At 50.1% G+C, this 18,304-nt stretch overlaps 1 protein-coding gene across 5 annotated transcripts in view; it reads right to left on the bottom strand.

Annotated features, from left to right (window-relative positions):
• KAT2B (lysine acetyltransferase 2B) overlaps positions 1 to 16,369 on the bottom strand; it is a 66,972-nt gene extending 50,603 nt beyond the window's left edge. Inside the window, exons 1-2 of one of the 5 annotated variants that reach the window (XM_050938374.1) lie at positions 16,130 to 16,369; positions 2,054 to 2,180 (exon numbers count right to left, since the gene is read on the bottom strand). In XM_050938374.1, the coding sequence (XP_050794331.1) occupies positions 2,054 to 2,180; positions 16,130 to 16,369 (367 nt within the window). Of the gene's footprint in view, positions 1 to 2,053; positions 2,181 to 15,333; positions 15,400 to 16,129 lie in introns of those variants that run through there. The other 4 variants (XM_050938375.1, XM_050938377.1, XM_050938376.1 and 1 more) reach the window with 4 other exon arrangements.
• Positions 16,370 to 18,304: the final 1,935 nt, after the last annotated feature.

The following is an 18,304-nucleotide window of genomic DNA, read 5'->3' as shown; positions in this document are numbered from 1 at the left end:
TTGACAGAGGTGAAACTGTAGCATAGACAGACCCCAAATGAGGCTGTAGTTTCAGAAGAACCACAACACAGCCACAATATTGACAATGGAGGATGGAGTTGGCAGGGTCTAAATCTGTCTTTAAAAATCTAATCTAGGATTACAAACACTAAAATGCCTTAATCTTAGTCATATGATCATTGCATAGTCTCACTATAGGTCATCAGTGAAGGTAGGTTACCGAAGATATGGCATACCACAAAAGTTATTTGGCCTCCTAAAGCCCGGAAAGGACTCAAGTCAAGCATCAAGCTATGGTCCCATATCATTATTGTTGGTGTACTTCAAACTCTGGAGTGCTTGGTCCTACAGCGCATATTACCCGACGTGGAGAGAATTTTGAGCCCTTACCAAGCTGGCTTTTGCCAAGGCCGTAGCACATGCAACCAAGTACTCGCACTGACCACATTTGTTGAAAATGGGTTTGAGAGAAACTTGAAAACAGCCACTGTTTTCATCACTCTAACAATGGCGTACGATACAGTATGGTCCTGCTCCTTTGGGTCACAGGCATCGTTGAACTGTTCCTCCATGATAGGCAGTTCAGAGTCCTTATGGGGGAGGAGACGAGTGCTTGGAGATGACAGAGCAATGGGTTATCCCAGGGCTCTGTGCTTTCACCAACCCTGTTCAACCTTTACATCAATGATCTGCCAACAATGGAGTCACAAAAGTTCATTTACGCAGATGACATATGTTGCGGTACCCAGGCCCGAATGTTTCACAAGTTTGATGCCACCTTAAACCAGGACATGATAAAGTTAGCTGACTACTGTAAAACTTGGCACCTCCAGCCAAGGATCATAAAAACAGTTTCCAGTTTGTTCAATCTTCATCACGCCAGCACAACCCGAGAATTGAATGTTTATTTGAATGGTAAGAAGGTGAAGCATGAAGTAGAACCAGTCTATCTAGGTGTGACCTTAGACCGCACATTGAGTTACCATGTTCATCTGAAGAAGACAGCAGTTAAAGTTAAGATGCACAACAATCTTCTTAGCAAACTGGCAGATTCGTCGTGGGGTGCTCATGCTCCAATTTTGTGGACATCAGCTCTTGCCACCTCATAGTTGGTGACGGAGTTCTGCACACCAGTTTGGAGTCTATCGTCACACACCAAACTGGTGGATATGCGGTTACATGCCGCCATGTGTATCATCTCCGGCATCCTGGGTCCGACTCCACTCCCTGGCTTCCAGTTCTAAGCAATATTGCTCCTCCTCCTATCAGGCAAAAGGTTGCCACTGGCAAGTTACTGGAGAAAGTATGCGCTAACTCAAGCCTGCCGCTGCACAATAACCTTTTTAAACCACCAGCTGTACGTTTACGGTCACATCACCCATTATGGACTTATCTGCCATGCCAGGATGTTAGGGTGGAAACACTCTGGCAAGAGGAATGGAATCTGTTATAATCCCCAATGAGTCCCTCGTCGCCAACCCCACAATCTGCGTGCCTCGTTTTGCCCTGCTCCATCACCAATGGTCCCTATTGAACAGGTTTCGGACCGGGAAAGGTCTCTGTGCAGCCAACAAGTATTGCTGGGGCCTTTGTGACAACCCTTTGTGCAGCTGCGGTACAACACAGATAATGAGGCACACTGTCGAATGCCTGCTGACTAGGTTCAGTGGTGGCCTACAAGAACTGCATCTCGCCACTGAAGATGCCATTGCTTGGCTAGACAACTATGCACAGGCTAAATAACTAACTATTGGGCAAAGTTAAAGTTGTTTGGTGAACTAATTGTACATTTCCATACCTTAAAATATCTGGATTTCTTTATAGTTTCACCTTTATTCTGGATTTCCTGGTTTGTAGCACTTGTTTTTAAGACTACTTCAACATCTCTGCCGTATTTTACTCTAAATTCCTGATGCGTACATAACCATAACTCCATAACCCAACTATAACTCCATCTTAACATAGTTTTTGTCTGGGAATAACAGAACATGTCATATTATGACCTAGGGTCTAAGAACATGGATTGCAAATCCAGGAGAAGCTAAATACTTACCTAGTGCATGACTACAGCTGCGACATGGTTCAGTAAGACTGACAATTGTCTGCTGCAAATCTGCCCTGGGAGGAGTAGGAGGTGGGTTAGGGTTTTTCCAGCCATTACATTTGCAAGATTCCTCAGCCTGAAATAAAAATAGACAGTTAATATATCTACCACACAACTAATGTATTTCATATTTTCTAGAAATGCACAAAAATAAAGTAGCACTTATTACTTAAAAGCAGAGAATTCACAATGATCTGTGGCAGCCCATAACTGCTACCAGCTGGTCAGAAGATACCAGCTGAGAAAACAGACAAGCACTTCAAACCACAGGCTAACTTCTCTACAGCAGGTCCTCACTCCAACTTTTGTGCAAAAGCAGCATTCATCTATTTGATGTGCTGGCTCCTATTGCTATATCATCTAGACACTTTTACAATTAAAACAATAAAATAAATAGGTCACCCATCTGGTAGCATCCACATCACTGCCCAGTCTTCTATACTGCTGACCAGGAACCATACAACAGACATGTGAAGCAAAACCAAATAAACAATACATCATGCAATAGAGGCGTCAAAACCAAAGGTCTGAGCAAACCACCAAAACGAGGGAATTCCAGAGGCACTGGCCTTTACTAAGGAAATGCTGCTGCTTATCTTGGAAGGTTTAGATCCAAATATTGATGGCAAAAGATGCCCTGTAAATCTTAACTAACAGGACTGGTAACATAATAAGGTAGGCAGTGGGGCCTCCGGTAACCAGATTCCAGACATTCAGGGGCTGAAGTAGCAAAGTTCCACTGGAATGCTGGCACTTCAGAAGCAAAGTACTTGGTACAAGAGTAGCACTGAAGGTATTTTTTTCTTCTGAGTACAAGCATCAAAGCAATTAAAGAACTTCTGGATTTTCTTAACTGAAGTCATATTCAAATCTGAAGACCTACCTACCAGAAAAGCATCTCCTATCTGCTCTACATTTAGAAACATTTGTGTACTTCACTGTAACAAGATAAACAATAATTTGCTATTCTAGGTTCTTAGTAATGAAATTACTGCAAAAATGCAGCTTAATACTTGACAGTAACTTAAAAATAAGTGTAGTATCTCAGTTTGTGGTGTTCATGTCTATCTTGCGTGTGTCATTATACTCAGAAAAGGTATGAAAAATAAATATTTAATGTAGCTTATTCCACAAAATCTTCATTGTCTTTTGTTTTGAATTGCCTTATACCTAAGGTACCAGTGCCTAACAGAGGCAATAGAGGCTGCGGCTTTTCAGGTACCCTAACTGAAAATATTAGTCAACTGTGTTGAAGCAGTTCTTCAGCTCCATCATTTCAAATCATGCAACCTGTGCACTAAGCATTGCAATACCAGATGCTGCCTCTTTGCTGGACAACACACAACATGTTTACTTTCCATAACATTTGAGCAATTTCCATTCACTGGATATATTTGGAAGGGCTCATGGCACCACCAGTCTTATCCCTGTGATACTATATGCATGCTATAGTTTGCACCCGATGTAGGCAAGCACATTAGAAGGGATGCAAAAGGTCCATGCAGCAGCTGACGTCAACTGGCTGACATAGAACTGACCCTAGAGATTACCAGGAAGCACATACCAACACACCACCCTTGGAAAGAGGAAGTGTGCTTCTCCCTCCCCTTCCACACACACATGCTACTGTCTGGGCATGAAATGGTTGGCAGAAACATGAGCGGCTATCTGCAGCTGAGAGGTGTATGCAGGTAGGGAGGGAGCTCCCAGGTAGGGTTGCCAGGAGCCCAGTCAAAAAGGGGACCTGGCAGGGGTGCAAGAACAGGGGGCCAAGGGGTCATGAACCCATCACTTAAAAGCATAGCTCTCCCACTTTTTACCAGTCATAAGGGCGAGCGACAGTGGGGAAGGGGTGGAGAGGAGTGAGCGGGGAGTGTAGCCTTGGAGGAAAGGGTGGCACGGGGGTGCGGCCTCACGGGAAGGGGCAGTACGGGGGCCAGGCCACAGTTCGGGCGCCAGTGGCCCCTCCAATTTCAGGGAACTTCGGTCACTCCTGGACCTGGCAGTGTCCAGTCAGTACTGCTGACCAGACATTAAAAGTCCAGTTATTGGAGGAATAGCAAATCAGTCTCCCTGCTGAGAGGGCGGGAAGAGCAGCAACTGCTGCCTGGAGGAGCTTCCCAGCTGCTGATGGAGAGAACTGGCTCTCGGACCTGCAGCTCAAGCCTTCGGTGGAGCAGCAGATTCCGGCACCGCTGCCCAGGGGGGATCCTATTCACCCCACCAGCCTGTGCCCTCATTGCCCCTGCCTCACTCCTTGCTCTGGGGACCAACCCCCCTTTCTTCCCCACCATGCCCCTATTGCCCCTACCCCAGCCCCTCGCTCCTTTTCTGAGCTAAAACCTGACTGCCGTGTCCCGATTGGGTAAGCTACGCATCAGCTCCTCCCAGACTGGCTCTGTAAGTGGCAGAGGAGGAGGAGGAAGTGAGCAACAGAGGGAGAGAAGTGAGCAGGAGCGGGGTCTCAGAGGAAAGAGGAGGGGCTGGGGCAGGGCCTTAGGAGAGGAGGCAGGGCAGGGGATAGGGTAGGGGTCTCCGGTTGGCAACCTTGCTCCCAGGAGAGGAGTCTGTATGTGGCAAAAAGGAGGGTCAATTTTGGAGTTGGGGATCTATGGGAGGGGCTTATAAGAACAATTTTTTCCAAGATTTTTTTTTTTCAAATAAGCAGAGGTCTGGAGGGATTTATATTAATTCTAGTGAATTTTAGGCTATACTTCTGTGCTGTTTTCTCTAGCATTCTAAGGTCGGGTCTACACTGGGGGGCGATCGATTTAAGTTACACAACTTCAGCTACACAAATAACACAGCTGAAGTCGACATACTTAGATTTACCCACCGCGGGGTCCACACTACACAATGTTGACTGGAGACGTTCTCCGGTCAAATCCCCTTGCACTTCTCGTTCAGGTGGAGTACAAGAGTCGACGGGAGCAGGGCTGGTGCAAGGAAGTTTCGCGCCCCAGGCGAAACTTCCACCTTGCGCCCCCGCCCCAGCCCTGCAGCAGCTCCCCGCCCTGAAGTGTGCCGCCTGTCCCCGTGGCAGCTCCCCACCCCCTGGCCTGAGGAGCCCTGCGGTACCTCCCCACCCCAGCTCACCTCTGCTCCGTGTCCTCTCCAAGCAGGACTGCGCAGTGGAACCCCTGGGCTGGCGGCTGCCGGCAGCGGCGTGCTGACCCAGGGGACCTCCCTGGGTTGCCAACAGGATGCCAGGGCAGCCCAGAGGATTCCGGGAGCCTGGGGTCTTCGGCAGCAGGGGGCCCCCGCTTTGGTGGTAATTCGGTGGCGGGGGGCTCCAGGACCCGCCGCCGAAGTGCCTCGGAGACCCGCCACGGGGCCCCCCCACCGCCAAATTGCCGCCGAAGCGGGACCAGCTGCCGAAGTGCAGCCGGGTCTTCAGCAGTAATTCTGTGGTGGAGGGCCCCTGCCGCGGGTCTCCGGAGCACTTCGGCAACTGGTCCCAGAGCGGAAGGGCCCCCTGCCGCCGAATTACTGCCGAAGACCGGGCTGCATGTCGGCAGCGGGTCCCGCTTTGGCGGTAATTCACCGGCGGGGGATCCTTCCGCCCCCGAGCGGAAGGACCCCCCGCCAGCGAGGACTGGGAGCAGAAGAAGCTCCAGGGGCCCGGGCCCCATGAGTGTTTTCCGGGGCTCCCGGAGCGAGTGAAGAACCCCACTCCAGGGGCCTCAAAAAACTCTCGTGGGGGCCCCTGTGGGGTCTGGGGCAAATTGCCCCTCTTGTCCCCCTTTCTGGGCGGCCCTGCTGGCACGCTGACCCAGAGGAAGCCCTGGGCTGCTGGCTGCCGCGGCGGCACCCTGATCCGGGGGACCCCCTGGACTGTGGGCTGCCGCAGCGGCGCCCTGACCCAGGGGACCCCCTGGGCTGCCGGCAACAGCGTGCTGACCCGGGGGACCCCCTGGGCTGCGGGCTGCCATGGCGGCACACTGACCCACGGGACCCCCTGGGTTGCCAGCTGCCGCGGCGGTGCACTGACCCAGGGGACACCCTGGACTGCGGGCTGCCGCGGCAGCGCCCTGACCCGGGGAACCCCCGGCTGCTGGGTGCCGCAGCAGCGCGCTGACCCAGGGGACACCATGGGCTGCTGGCTGCCACGGCGGCGCACTGACCCAGAGGAAGCCCTCGGCTGCCGGCAACGGCGTGCTGACCAGGAGGACCCCCTGGGCTGCCGGCTGCCGCGGCGGCACCCTGACCCGGGGGACCCCCTGGGCTGCCGGCAACGGCGCGCTGACCCGGGGGACCCCCTGGGCTGCGGGCTGCCGTGGCGGCGCCCTGACCTGGGGGACCCCCTGGGCTGCGGGCTGCCGCGGCGGCGCCCTGACCCGGGGGACCCCCTGGGCTGCGGGCTGCCGCGGGCAGCTCAGACTCCCTCTTTGTCCCAGCAGCAGCGGCTGCACAACCATTTAAAAAAAAATTGGGGGCGCTTTTTGGCGCCCCCAAATCTCAGCGCCCTAGGCAACCGCCTAGTTCGCCTAAATGGTTGCACCGGCCCTGGACGGGAGAGCAATCTGCGGTCGATTTAGCGGGGTTTTCACTAGACCCACTAAATCAACCACCAATGCATCGATCGCCACACATCGAACCCACAGTAAGTGTAGACAAGGCCTAAGAAAAATACCCGAATATACACCAGTGTCTAGAAGACCACAGATATCCAGCTTATCTGGAGACGCACTCATATTTTTCACATACTGACAAGCACAGGTCCTATTTTTGTTTTAGTCACTCAATGGCTGTAGAATCTGTTTATGTTTAGTTACTAGGTAGAAAAGGCAGAGGTTTGAGTGATGCCTGTGAACCAAGTATAGTCTCTGTTATAAATCCTGGAAAGGTTTACAACAAAGAGTATCTTTTTGAGTATGTCTACACTACAACACCAAGTCTCAGAGCCCGGATCAGGTGACTCAGGCTCTCTGGGCTTAGGCTATAAAACTGCAGTATAGACAATGGGCTCGAGCTGGGGCTTGGGCTCCGAGATCCTCTCCCCTTGTGGAGTCTCTGAGGCTGGGCCACAGCCTGAGCCCAAACACCTAGGATATGGCTACACTTGAAATTTTGAAGTGCTGCTGCGGCAGTGCTTTGCAGTATGAGTGTGGTCGGAGCGCCAGTGCTGGGAGAGAGCTCTCCCAGCGCTGCATGTAAACCACATCCTCTACAGGTGTAGCTTGCAGCGCTAGGAGCTGTGCTCCCAGCACTGCGGCACTGATTACACTGAGGCGTTACAGCGCTGTATCTTGCAGCGCTCGGGGGGGTGTTTTTTCATACCCCTGAGCGCGAAAGTTGCAGCACTGTAAAGTGCCAGTGTAGCCAAGGCCCTAGACTGCAATTGTACAGTCCTGTAGTCCAACTCAGCTGACTTGAGCCAGCCACGGCTGGGCCGCGAGTCTTTAATTGCAGTGTAGACATACCCTTTGAGATTGTTTGATACCATATTTTTTCTTAGGGTGCAGAGAAAGACAAAACTTGATGCCACTCAGATTGCCCATACATGCTTTGTGGAACAGTCAGCATTGCTATGAAACTGCTAATTTTCGCAATTCCTAATTTATAACTGTAAATGTGGAATCTTAGCATTGTACTAATGCAAGTTATTTGTGAAAGAAAGAACGAACGAATGAACGAACAGCCTGGACTATAACAAAGCATCATTAAGGAAAATTCAAAAGGAAAAGGTAATATAGAACTTCTGAAAAACAGAAACCAGAATATTTTTTTAAAAGGGACTTGGATTTGATCCAACCATTTTATCACTCTGTGTCTGTCAGAACTGTTTTTTTTCCACACTCAGACCCAAGCATGTCTCTAACAAAAGGCAATGTTTAAAGCTATAAAAAAACCACTCAAATATTACGCTTATAGTTGTGTCAATCATATCTAATAAAAATAGTAAGAAAAGCTGGGCTAAAGAATTCTAAGACAATTTCTTATGAGCATCAGTGAACATTTCACATAAGCACACCACACGTTTACTCCAAATCCTTAAATCCACAAACAGCGAGTAACTACACAAACTTTAGCATCACACAATAATTAACACCAAAGATGCAAACAAACAGATGTATGAATAGTGATAACAGCTCAGTTAAACTGCTAGATTTAAATATCAACCCTCCCACAGAACATAAAATGTGTTCAGTGGCAGATTTTTTTCTGCCCTCACTTGTACTTCCTAACCTAGCCAGAGCTTTTGAAACAGATGTTCAATTCTTTTGTTCCAATATTCCAGAGATCTTTCCCTCAAACAAACATTAACATTTAAAAACTCAGCATAAAGCACCAGATACAGCATAAAAGCTCGGTCACAACACAGCAGCACAAATTGAACAAGGTCCTCTTGATAACTAAGCCTTCATTACGGACCCTGACAGTGCAAATATTTTACATTGAATACTCAGTGTGCATTCCTTAGTGGCTTAAATTACATCCCGTTGAGTTGTTTTGAGTCTTCCACAGTGTTTTGTTCACTCATTTCTTTCTCTGACTCTCTCATGACAGTTTTTCTTTTCACATGTCACTCATCTGCTTTTTGTTAGAAAGAAAAGTATGAAATTATCTCCTCCAAAACTTAATTTAGCTTCAAAAGCAGTCTTGGGGGAAGGTGTCTGGGGAGAGCATCTGACCTAGTACAACCAGTTCTTGTATTGATTTTTCTAGGCCATCTACAAGGCTTTAATAAAGGACAGTTAAGATACTTCCATTTTCCCCTGCCTTACCACAGCCTTCAAGAACTTTGGTGTTGAGCCTGATCCTTCCAACCCAGGGGAGATTAACACTATTCCTTAAATGGCCACAATAGATGATTGTGTATGTTATCTTAGAAGCATCCACAACCCATGTCGGAAAGATCTGGATTACAGGGCTGCCCGGGAGGGAGCCGGGGGGGACAAGTGGGGCAATTTGAACCAGGCCCTGGGCCCCGCAGAGGCCCCGCAAGCCCTGGTCTGGCGGCAGTCCGGGTCTTCGGCAGCATTTCAGCAGCGGGGGGCCTTTCAGTGCTGTCAAAGACGCAGAGCGACTGAAGGGCCCCCCACCGCCGAAATGCCGCCAAAGACCTGGACTGCCGCCGGGTGAGTACAAGCGCCGCAGTTCCCCCGCTTTGCCCCAGGCCCCCTAATCCTCTGGGTGGCCCTGCTGGATTAGTACAAAACTTAGCAATGAATATGCGCTTTACTTGCTAAAAGCAATATAAAAAAATATGAACATTTGAATCCTCATGATACCTCTACATTATGTGTAATTAAAGTATTAAGACTAGGAAAGTATGTTGTCTAGGAACCAAGAATAACCAAAAACAACTTTAGACATTTAATATTATTTGCTGTCCAACAGACAAACGGCTGATCTGGACTTTAGAACCTTGTACACTGACACTATGTCCAAAATGAGTCTGAAAATACTATGCTTCAGGTACTCTATTAATAGCTCCATGGTTGTTTGTTTTAACTGTGAAATTACAACGTTAAGATTACAAAATGAAGCATTCAAAAGTCAGGAAATGACAAACTTAAGGTTGCACATGCAACCTCTCATCTAAGGTTCTAAAAATGCTTAAAGAAGATTAATAAGTGATGTTTCACAATACCTCACTTGCTAAGAAATGGTATCCCCATTTTAAAGATGGTGAAATGAGCACAGATAGGTACAAATTCTGAGCTAGATTAGCTGTAAATTAAAAGACCCTAGGACTCTTAGAATTAGCTCTTTGAGCTAAGCATTGTACCTGGCTCTTTGAAGAGAACTGGCCTATTTAGTAATTATAAAGGGGGAGCAGGATGTAATAGGTTTATTGCTAAATTCCAGGAGGTGGAACAAAAACCTTACACAACATTATCCAACATTGTACAAGTCTGTTTAGGGTGTCTAAATTTAGCTGTCAGCTCTCTCCAGCAAACTCAAATCCATGATAAACTCTTACATAAGAAGCTTCATGTGGATGAAAACAAAAATTCGATAACTTTGCAAAAGTTATTCCTAATTGTTCCTACTCAAATTTAGAGTATCCTCCATGAAAATATATCACATTGAGAAGAATCACACAGATATTAAGAGGGGAACAGATCCATTTGACTAAAGAGTTCTGTAGAGCTTAGATTTCCGAAGACAAATTTCAGAATCTGATTTATTCCTATTTTGCTGTGACTTTTATAGTAGTTGTAGGCTAATATGGACCTGTTTCCCCCCCTCCCTCAATGCACATTTAAGTCAGTGGCTGATTTTTTTTATTTACTTTATTGGAAGTTGGGTTGGGCTCAAGAAGCCTTGTTAGATGGGTTTGCACCAGCTTTTAAACTGATATTGAGAAAGCATTAAACATCTGAGCCTATGGAATTATACATAGTCCAGAGAACAACTCGAACCCTTTTTCACTCACTAATTTATCACTCAGACAAGCTTTCAAAAGTCACACTTCCAGAGCACAAAGCTAAGCAAAAGGTAGGCCAGTCAAGGGTCATCTCAGTCAGTCCTAAAAAGCAGGTAACATTAACCAGGACAGAAATATTACACTAAATAGATATGTCATCAGCTCCTATTTTCACATGAAATGGGACTCCACCTGAGCCCAGTGGTCCACCCTCACTGGGCTCACCGCAGGATCTGAAGTAGTGCACAACTAGAACCTGATCAGAAGCAATGTGGTCCAGTGGCTAGAGCACTGAGCCGGGGCTCAGGGGAGCTGGATTCTACTCTGGCTCTTATTTTCTTGTGACACACTTCACCTCTTCATTCCACCTCCCACTTTTTGTCTGTCACATTTATTTAGACTTAGCTCTTCAGGGCAGGGACTGTTTCCTACTATGGCCTGGTCTGCACTTAAAATTTAGGGTGACATATCTACGACACTCAGGGATGTGAAAAATCACACACCTGAGCCTCACAGCTAAGCTAATCCAATCCCCAGTGTAGACACCGCTAGGAAAAATCTTTTTGTCAACCTAGCTTCTGTCACTTTAGAAGGTGGTGTTCTTACAGCAATGGAAAAACCCTTTCTGTTTCTACAAGCTGCATTTACACTAACGTGCTGCTTTAATACCCACAGTACATACATGGTCAAGTGGTAGTACAGGCCAAACTCCATTGGGGTTCCAGTCACAGTTGTGACCTCTAGGCATTACTGTACTATATATAAATAAGAATAAAAAATAATCCTGTTTTAATATATACAATATGTAAGAGTACAAAAATATTACATACTTAGAGACATTGACAGAGCTCCCAATGAGACTTGGTTTACATCACATGAAGCAACATGTATAAAAAGCCAAAGATTTTTCCTCCTACAATCTTCACTAAATGCATTTGAGTGTAAGTCATGTAGTGCTATTTTCATACCAACGATTGCCAAGCTTGCATTCAGATGATCAAATTGCATGCTGGGCAAAATAAATATTTATGAATTAATTCATATTTATAATAGTGTTCATTTCAGTGCACTACAAAGCATATCAATGTAAAGGGGGGGTTGAATTCATTTTAATTATATACCATTTTGCCTTCCTAAAGTAAATTGTGTACTTTAACTTGAGATTTTAGAGCACAGGTGGGCAAACTATGGCCCATGGGCCACATATGGCTCACAGGACCCTCCTGCCCGGCTCCTGAGCTCCTGGCCCGGGAGGCTAGCCCCCTCCCTCGCAGCCTCAGCTCAGTGCGCTGCCGGCACAATGCTCTCGGCGGCAGGGCTGCGAGCTCTTGTCGGGCAGTGCAGCTGCAGAGCTGCAGCCTGACCCAGTGCTTTGTGATGCGCGGTGGCATGGCTGGCTCCAGCTGGGCAGCGCAGCTGCCTGCCCTGGTGCTCTGGGCAGCATGGCTGTAGCGCTGCCAGCCACCAGTGCTCCAGACAGCATGGTAAGGGGGCAGGGAATAGGGGGTGGAGGTGGATAGAGGGCAGGGGAGTTCGCGGTGGTGGTCAGGGGGCGAGGGTGTGGACAGCGGTTGGGGCGGTCAGAGGGCAGAGAACAGGAGGGTTGAATGGGAACAGGGGTTCCGGGAGGGGCAATCAGGAAGAAGGGGGGTTGGCTGGGGTGGCAGGAGGCAGTCAGGGGCAGGGGTTCGGGGACGCAATCAGGGAGAAGGGGTGGTTGGATGGGGGCAGGGGTCCCGGGGGGCAGTCAGGAATGAGAGGAGGGGTTGGATGGGGCGGTGGGGGGCAGTCAGGGGCACGAGTTCCAGGGACAGTCAGGGGATAGGGAGGGGTGGATGGGGCAGAGGTCCCAGGGGGGCTGTCACGGAACAGGGTGGGGTTGGATGGGGCAGGAGTCCCAGGGGGTACATCGGAGGCGAGGGTGTGGATAGGGATTGGGGCGGTCAGAGGGCAGGGAACAGGGGGGTTGAATGGGAGCAGGGGTCCCAGGAGGGGCAGTAAGGAGAAGGGGAGGTTGGATGGGGAGGCACGGAGCAGTCAGGGACAGGGGTTCAGGGGTGCAATCAGGGAGAAGGGGTGGCTGGACGGGGCAAGGGTTCCGGGGAGAAGTCAGGAATGAGAGGAGGGGTTGGATGGGGCGGTGGGGGGCAGTCAGGGGCAGGAGGTCCAGGGGCGGTCAGGGGACAGGGAGGGGTGGATGGGGCAGGAGTCCCGGGGGGGACATCAGGCAGTGAGAAGCGGGGTGGGGCAAGTAAGGGGTGGGGGGCGGGCTATGTCATGCCTGGCTGTTTGGGGAGATATAGCCTTCCCTAACCGGCCCTCCATACAATTTCAGAAACTCAATGTGGACCTCAGGCCAAAAAGTTTGCCTGCTTTTTAAAAAAGTACGTCACATAGAAAAGTGTATTAAAATTAATAAAGACTGTTTTTGTAGAAAACATTTGTAGTGCTGAGTATATGGTTATTTTCATCATCCTGTTTTCTAGTAAAAGTGCTTTGTCTTTCCCATGTCCTGCCTCTCCTTTGTATCCTCCTTAAGGGATAGTCCTATCTTTCCTTTTTTCTCTCCACCAAAGGCCCTGCACACTGCATCACAGACACTCTCCCTGCAGTTTGCCAGTGCCTCTCACAAACGAGCCAGAGGGCATCATTAGACAGCAATAGCAGTAAGGTATGAACAGCCTACTTCCAGAGAAGCATTGTGGAAGTCTTATCTCTAGCAAAGCATCATTTGCTACCAGATAGGCCCATGCTCTAGTCTTCCTCCATTCAATGTTCTCACTTTCTCAGATCCTTCCTGTGTTGTCATGTCTCTTCAGACCTAATCAATGTTCTCTCTTCCTTTGCTACTTACAGCACCTCAAAGGTTAAGATTCTAATAAATTCCATCTTGCTGACTGCTGTGATGCAGGCTGGAGTGGGAGAAGAGAAAAATACAAGGACTAGAGAGTGCCAAACATGCTGAGTGACAGGCACATTCCCTGCGTTCTCTAAGGTGAACAACTATACATAGATTTACTCTTTTGTTACAGGATCACATATGCGTACTACATGAATGGGAACACTAATTATATACTTCAGTGATTGAGAGCTTGTGAAATCAAACACAAAAATGAATCAAAAGTTGAGACATACAGCACGAAAATTCAAAGTTGACCTCTTCACTGTTGCAACCTCCTGCAAATACTATTTCTTTTATAGCCCCATCACTGTGGTACCTGAACACCTGCCAAATATTTAGAAATAGCAGTCTCTCCCTTTCTTCCTTCCTTCCCAGCCTACCAGAGAAAAAGCTTAATTTGTTCATAGGAAACGTATTATTTGTTTGCCTGCTTATGTTTGTAGGTAGGAGTGTTATGTCAACAAATTGTTCAGGGAGAGCTAAATCAAAGCAATTAATTTCACATTTAATTCTGACAGTGGTCATTCTGTGTTCATTCTTATGCGAGTGAGTTCCATCATCAATTTCGGCCCCCACAAAGGTTCCATCTCCTGCATTCCACTTCCTGCTCCTACTACCAGTCAATACTTTAACTGGGCTGGTGAAATGCAGATGTTATGAACAGCCGTGGCTACAGAAGAAGCAATCTCTCAGGTAACTAGAGCCAATCTCACTGAGGCTTTGACTAGACATGCTGCTCTTTTAAATTCTACTTGACCCTTGCAATAAGGCCATCTGCTTTATAACTGCTCTAAGTGTTCTCAGTTTTCTTTTTCATGTTCACCTCAATACTTCTAATAATGCTTTTCAGTACTGAAAATAATTTACAAGAGCTAAGTGCTCATCAGAGGTGCTGGATTAATGACCCCAGAGACTAATGTAGCCTATTTCCCCATAAAAGCGAAGGGAATGGCACCGTCAGCTTCCCCAATATGCCTAAATCACGATCAGTAGGGCTAAGCTTGTGGGAGTTAAGAGGCTGCATTCACTCATTTACTTCTCTCCCAATACTGCAGAGGAGAGTGCCAATTCTAGCAGAAGCAGCAAAGAATCCTGTGGCACCTTATAGACTAACAGACGTTCTGGAGCATGAGCTTTCGTGGGTGAATACCCACTTCTTCAGATGCACCTAAGCTCATGCTCCAAAATGTCTGTTAGTCTATAAGGTGCTACAGGGTTCTTTGCTGCTTTTACAGATCCAGACTAACACGGCTATCCCTCTGATACTTGAATTCTAGCAAAGGCTTTTGTGATGCCAACAGCTCCCCACTGGGAACCAAGCTAAAACCATCAAACAGCCATCACTGCTCCCTGGGTAACAAGTGTTTTGAAAAGATGAATAAAATCAAGAGCTTCAAGACCCAGTCTCTAACAGTGTTTAAATGAATGTGCATAGCTTGGCCTCTTTTCTCTAGAACAGGAGAGGAGAGGAACTTTAGGACGAGCCCTGGGAAAACTACTCCACCACCGCTGCTGGGCTCTGACCTCCTCACATTACCGATAATCCAGTAATACAATGTTTTTGTCAGCTAGAGGCGCAGAAGCAACAAGGCAAGTCCCCGCCTCCTTCAGCTGTCATCCTGTCAAAACAAAGGCGCTGCTGCCAAGCTCAGGGCCCCGGCGGCCAGGAGTCCAGCTGCAGATCCCAACACCCACCCTGGCCCTGCACCCGTCTCCCCTGGGCAGCACGTCTTCCAAACATAGGGGGAGAACAAGGAGGGGGGCCTAAAATAACAACGCAACAGCGTTCAAAGCTGGGGCTTGTCCCACTGCCAAATCCGGTGTTTACAAGGCAAGCAGCTGCAGCAACATTTCACCAAACAAATAATACAGTAATGACAGAGGATGGTGTGTGCTGCTGGCCTAAATCGCCTTCCCGTTAGACACGTGCACCGTCTTCCGCACACATACCTTTAGACACCCCCACCCCATCAAACTCTAATTCTTCAGAAACGGGCAATATTCTCCGATGTCCCGCCCCCACTCTCCTACGGCCAAGTTCCCTCTTCCTGCTGTTCAGGAGAAAGGGAGGGGCTCTCCTCTCGGTCTGATCCTCCATGCAAATGTCACAACAACAACCCACAAAGTGCAAGGGGCAGGGGAGGGTGGTCTGCAAAGAGGGGGGTCGCATGGGGGCTCTTCCAGGGGCTGAAGGTGGCAAAGAGGGGGGTGCACGGGATTGCTGCAGGGGGTGAAGGTGGCCAAGAGGTGGAGAGGGGTGTAGTGGCAGAGATTGCACAGAGGCAAAGGGGGCTCGTTGCAGGGGGTGCAGTGGCTGGGAGGGAGTTGCACAAGTGGGCGGGTGGGGGTTGCTGCAGGGGGGTGTCTGTGCCCGGGGGGTGAGGGTGGCGGGGAAGTGGTCGCACAGGGGAGAAGTGGGCAGGACGGAGAAGGCAGGCGGGGGGTTCCGAGGTTGATGCCGGGGGTGAAGGTGCCTGGGGGGGGTTGTTGCGGGGGATGCACGCGGGAGAAGGCAGCTGGCCGGCGGGTGTTGGGGGGGGGGTGGCAGGCTGGGACAGGGGGGCCCAGGCACTGCAGGAGTGGGGGCAGGTTGCTCCCACATACACCATTCCCCGGCTCCATTTTAGGGGCCTCCCCGTTTGCGCCTGGTTTCAAACCGAAGCCAAACAACCAGGACGCAGCCGCTTCCGCGCTCCCCAGGCGGCAGGGGCCGGAGCCGCCCGCTCCCCGCGGCCCGGCTCGGTACCTTGCAGGCGGAGTAGACGCCCAGTTTCTCCAGCTTCTTGGCCCGGGGAGCGGAGCGGAGCTGCGCCTTCCTCCCCGCGCCGCGGGCCGAGCCGGGCTCCCCGCCGCCCCCGGGGCTCTCGGCGGCGGCAGCGCGGGCCGGTCCGCAGGCAGCCAGCCCCCCCGCGGCCGGGGAGCCCTGCTGCAGCCCCCCCGCCCCGCCGCCTCCTGCCCCGGCCCCGGCCCCGCCAGCCTCGGCCATGCCGCCGCCGCCGCCGCCGGCCCGGAACCCGGCAGGAGCCGCCCGTCCGGCAGCTCCCTCAGTGCCCGGCTCGGTGCGCCGAGCGCTAGACCCTCCCCTTCCCCGCTCCGCCGCCGGCTGCTCCCCCGGGGGGAGGGACTGGCCGCGCCGAGCCGAGCCGAGCCGAGCCGAGCCGCGGGCGGCCCCTGTGGAGCCGGGAGGCGGGGAGCAGCGGCAGCCCGGTATCGCCCCTTGTGCTCCCGGCCCCGCACCTCCCCGCCCACGGGGCGCCCCCAGCTCAAGGGGGGAGGCACCGACCTGCTAGCGGGGGGGGGGCGGGGGGCACTTGCCCTGCCCGCCGGGAGCATCGCCAGCCGCTCAGTCCAGCTATGTGCGGCAGCCCAGCCCCCGGCCTTCGGGCAGAAGCAGGGTGCGTGCAATATCGGCTTTGTTGTGTTCCCCTCCGCCCCCGACAAAACCAATACAGCCCCAACCCGGACGGAGCGGAGACGTAGGATTGCTGCTGCAGTGTTTTTCGTGCATCGCAAAAAGTATAAAGGAAGGGAAGCAATTCCCCCCACACGCAAGAACTACTGCCAGCAGCCACACGGCTGCTCTCAAGCGCTCCCTTCCAATTCACCAACACCCTACCCGCACGGGACAGTCCGCAGCCTCAAACTCCACTCTCAGCCCAACTCCTAAAGCGACAGGTAACAATTCATGCCCTCCAGACAAAGGAGGCAATATTTATTAGTCAGCCTTTCTTACCCTTCCAGTGGTTTTCAACCTGGGGTCTGCAGACTATGTCTAAGATTTCCAAAGGGTTTTGCACCTCCATCTGAAATGTTTTAGGTGGGCTGCAAAAGCAAAATGGTTGAAAACCACTGCTCTACCAAAAAGACTAAGTTCTACTCTATGGCCACGTCCAGACTAGGCATTAAAATCGATTTTAGATACGCAACTTCAGCTACGTGAATAACGTAGCTGAAGTCGAATTTCTAAAATCGAGGTACTCACCAGTCTGGACGGCGCTGCATCGATGTCCGCGGCTCTCCGTGTCGATTCCGGAACTCCGTTCGGATTGATGGAGTTCCGGAATCGATGTAAGCGCGCTCGGGGATCGATACACCGCGTCCAGACTAGACGCGATATATCGATCCCCGAGCAATCGATTTTAACCCGCCGATGCCGCGGGTTAGTCTGGACGAGGGCTATGTCTACTTTATGGCTTTCCGACAGTAGTCAATACATACTACTAAACCTCCCACACAAATAGACTTAATCGATACATATATGCAGGGCCAGCTCCAGCTTTTTCGCCATCCCAAGCCGCGAAGTGGGGAAAAAAAAAAGGTAAAGCTGATCAGCAGCACTTTGGCGGCAGCGCAATTTCGCTGCTTCAGCCTTCGGCAGCAGTTTGGCAGTGAGTCCTTTGTTCCCTGAAGGATCTGCCTCTGAATTGCCCCTGAAGACCTGGACATGCCGCCCCTTTCCATTGGCCGCCCCACCTGCTTCCTTCGCTGGTGCCTGGAGCAGGCTCTGTATATATGCTATTCCAAAACCAGACAAAACCTATATTAAAATAAAGTTAAGATTGACTGCATATCTGTAAAATAACAGTAAACAACATCAGAGCATAATATTGTGATTATCCCAAAACAAGCATCACAATCCCAGGAAATGGAGGGTTAAGTTTAAATTTAAAAGAAATGCAAATATTTTAAGGGGTGGAACTACCTAAGCACCCCGACCTTAATTCTATTAGCTTAACTCTAGCTAATGACACCAGGCAATAGCCACATAATTGTGACTGGCACATAAGTGGTTGTACTCCTAAGCTAAATTAAAGTAATATTTAGCCAGGCTTGCAAGGCCTTGCGCTCAGCTCGGTAGCATTTCTGTCTGTAACATGATACCTTTTGAACACCACATCGGATCGATTCCAAAATTTCAGGG

The sequence above is a fragment of the Gopherus flavomarginatus genome, chromosome 2, assembly GCF_025201925.1.
Source record: "Gopherus flavomarginatus isolate rGopFla2 chromosome 2, rGopFla2.mat.asm, whole genome shotgun sequence".
In the NCBI taxonomy this organism is placed as follows: domain Eukaryota; kingdom Metazoa; phylum Chordata; order Testudines; family Testudinidae; genus Gopherus; species Gopherus flavomarginatus.
Note: the sequence above shows the minus strand (reverse complement) of the source record. Positions and strands in the feature narration are given on the sequence as shown.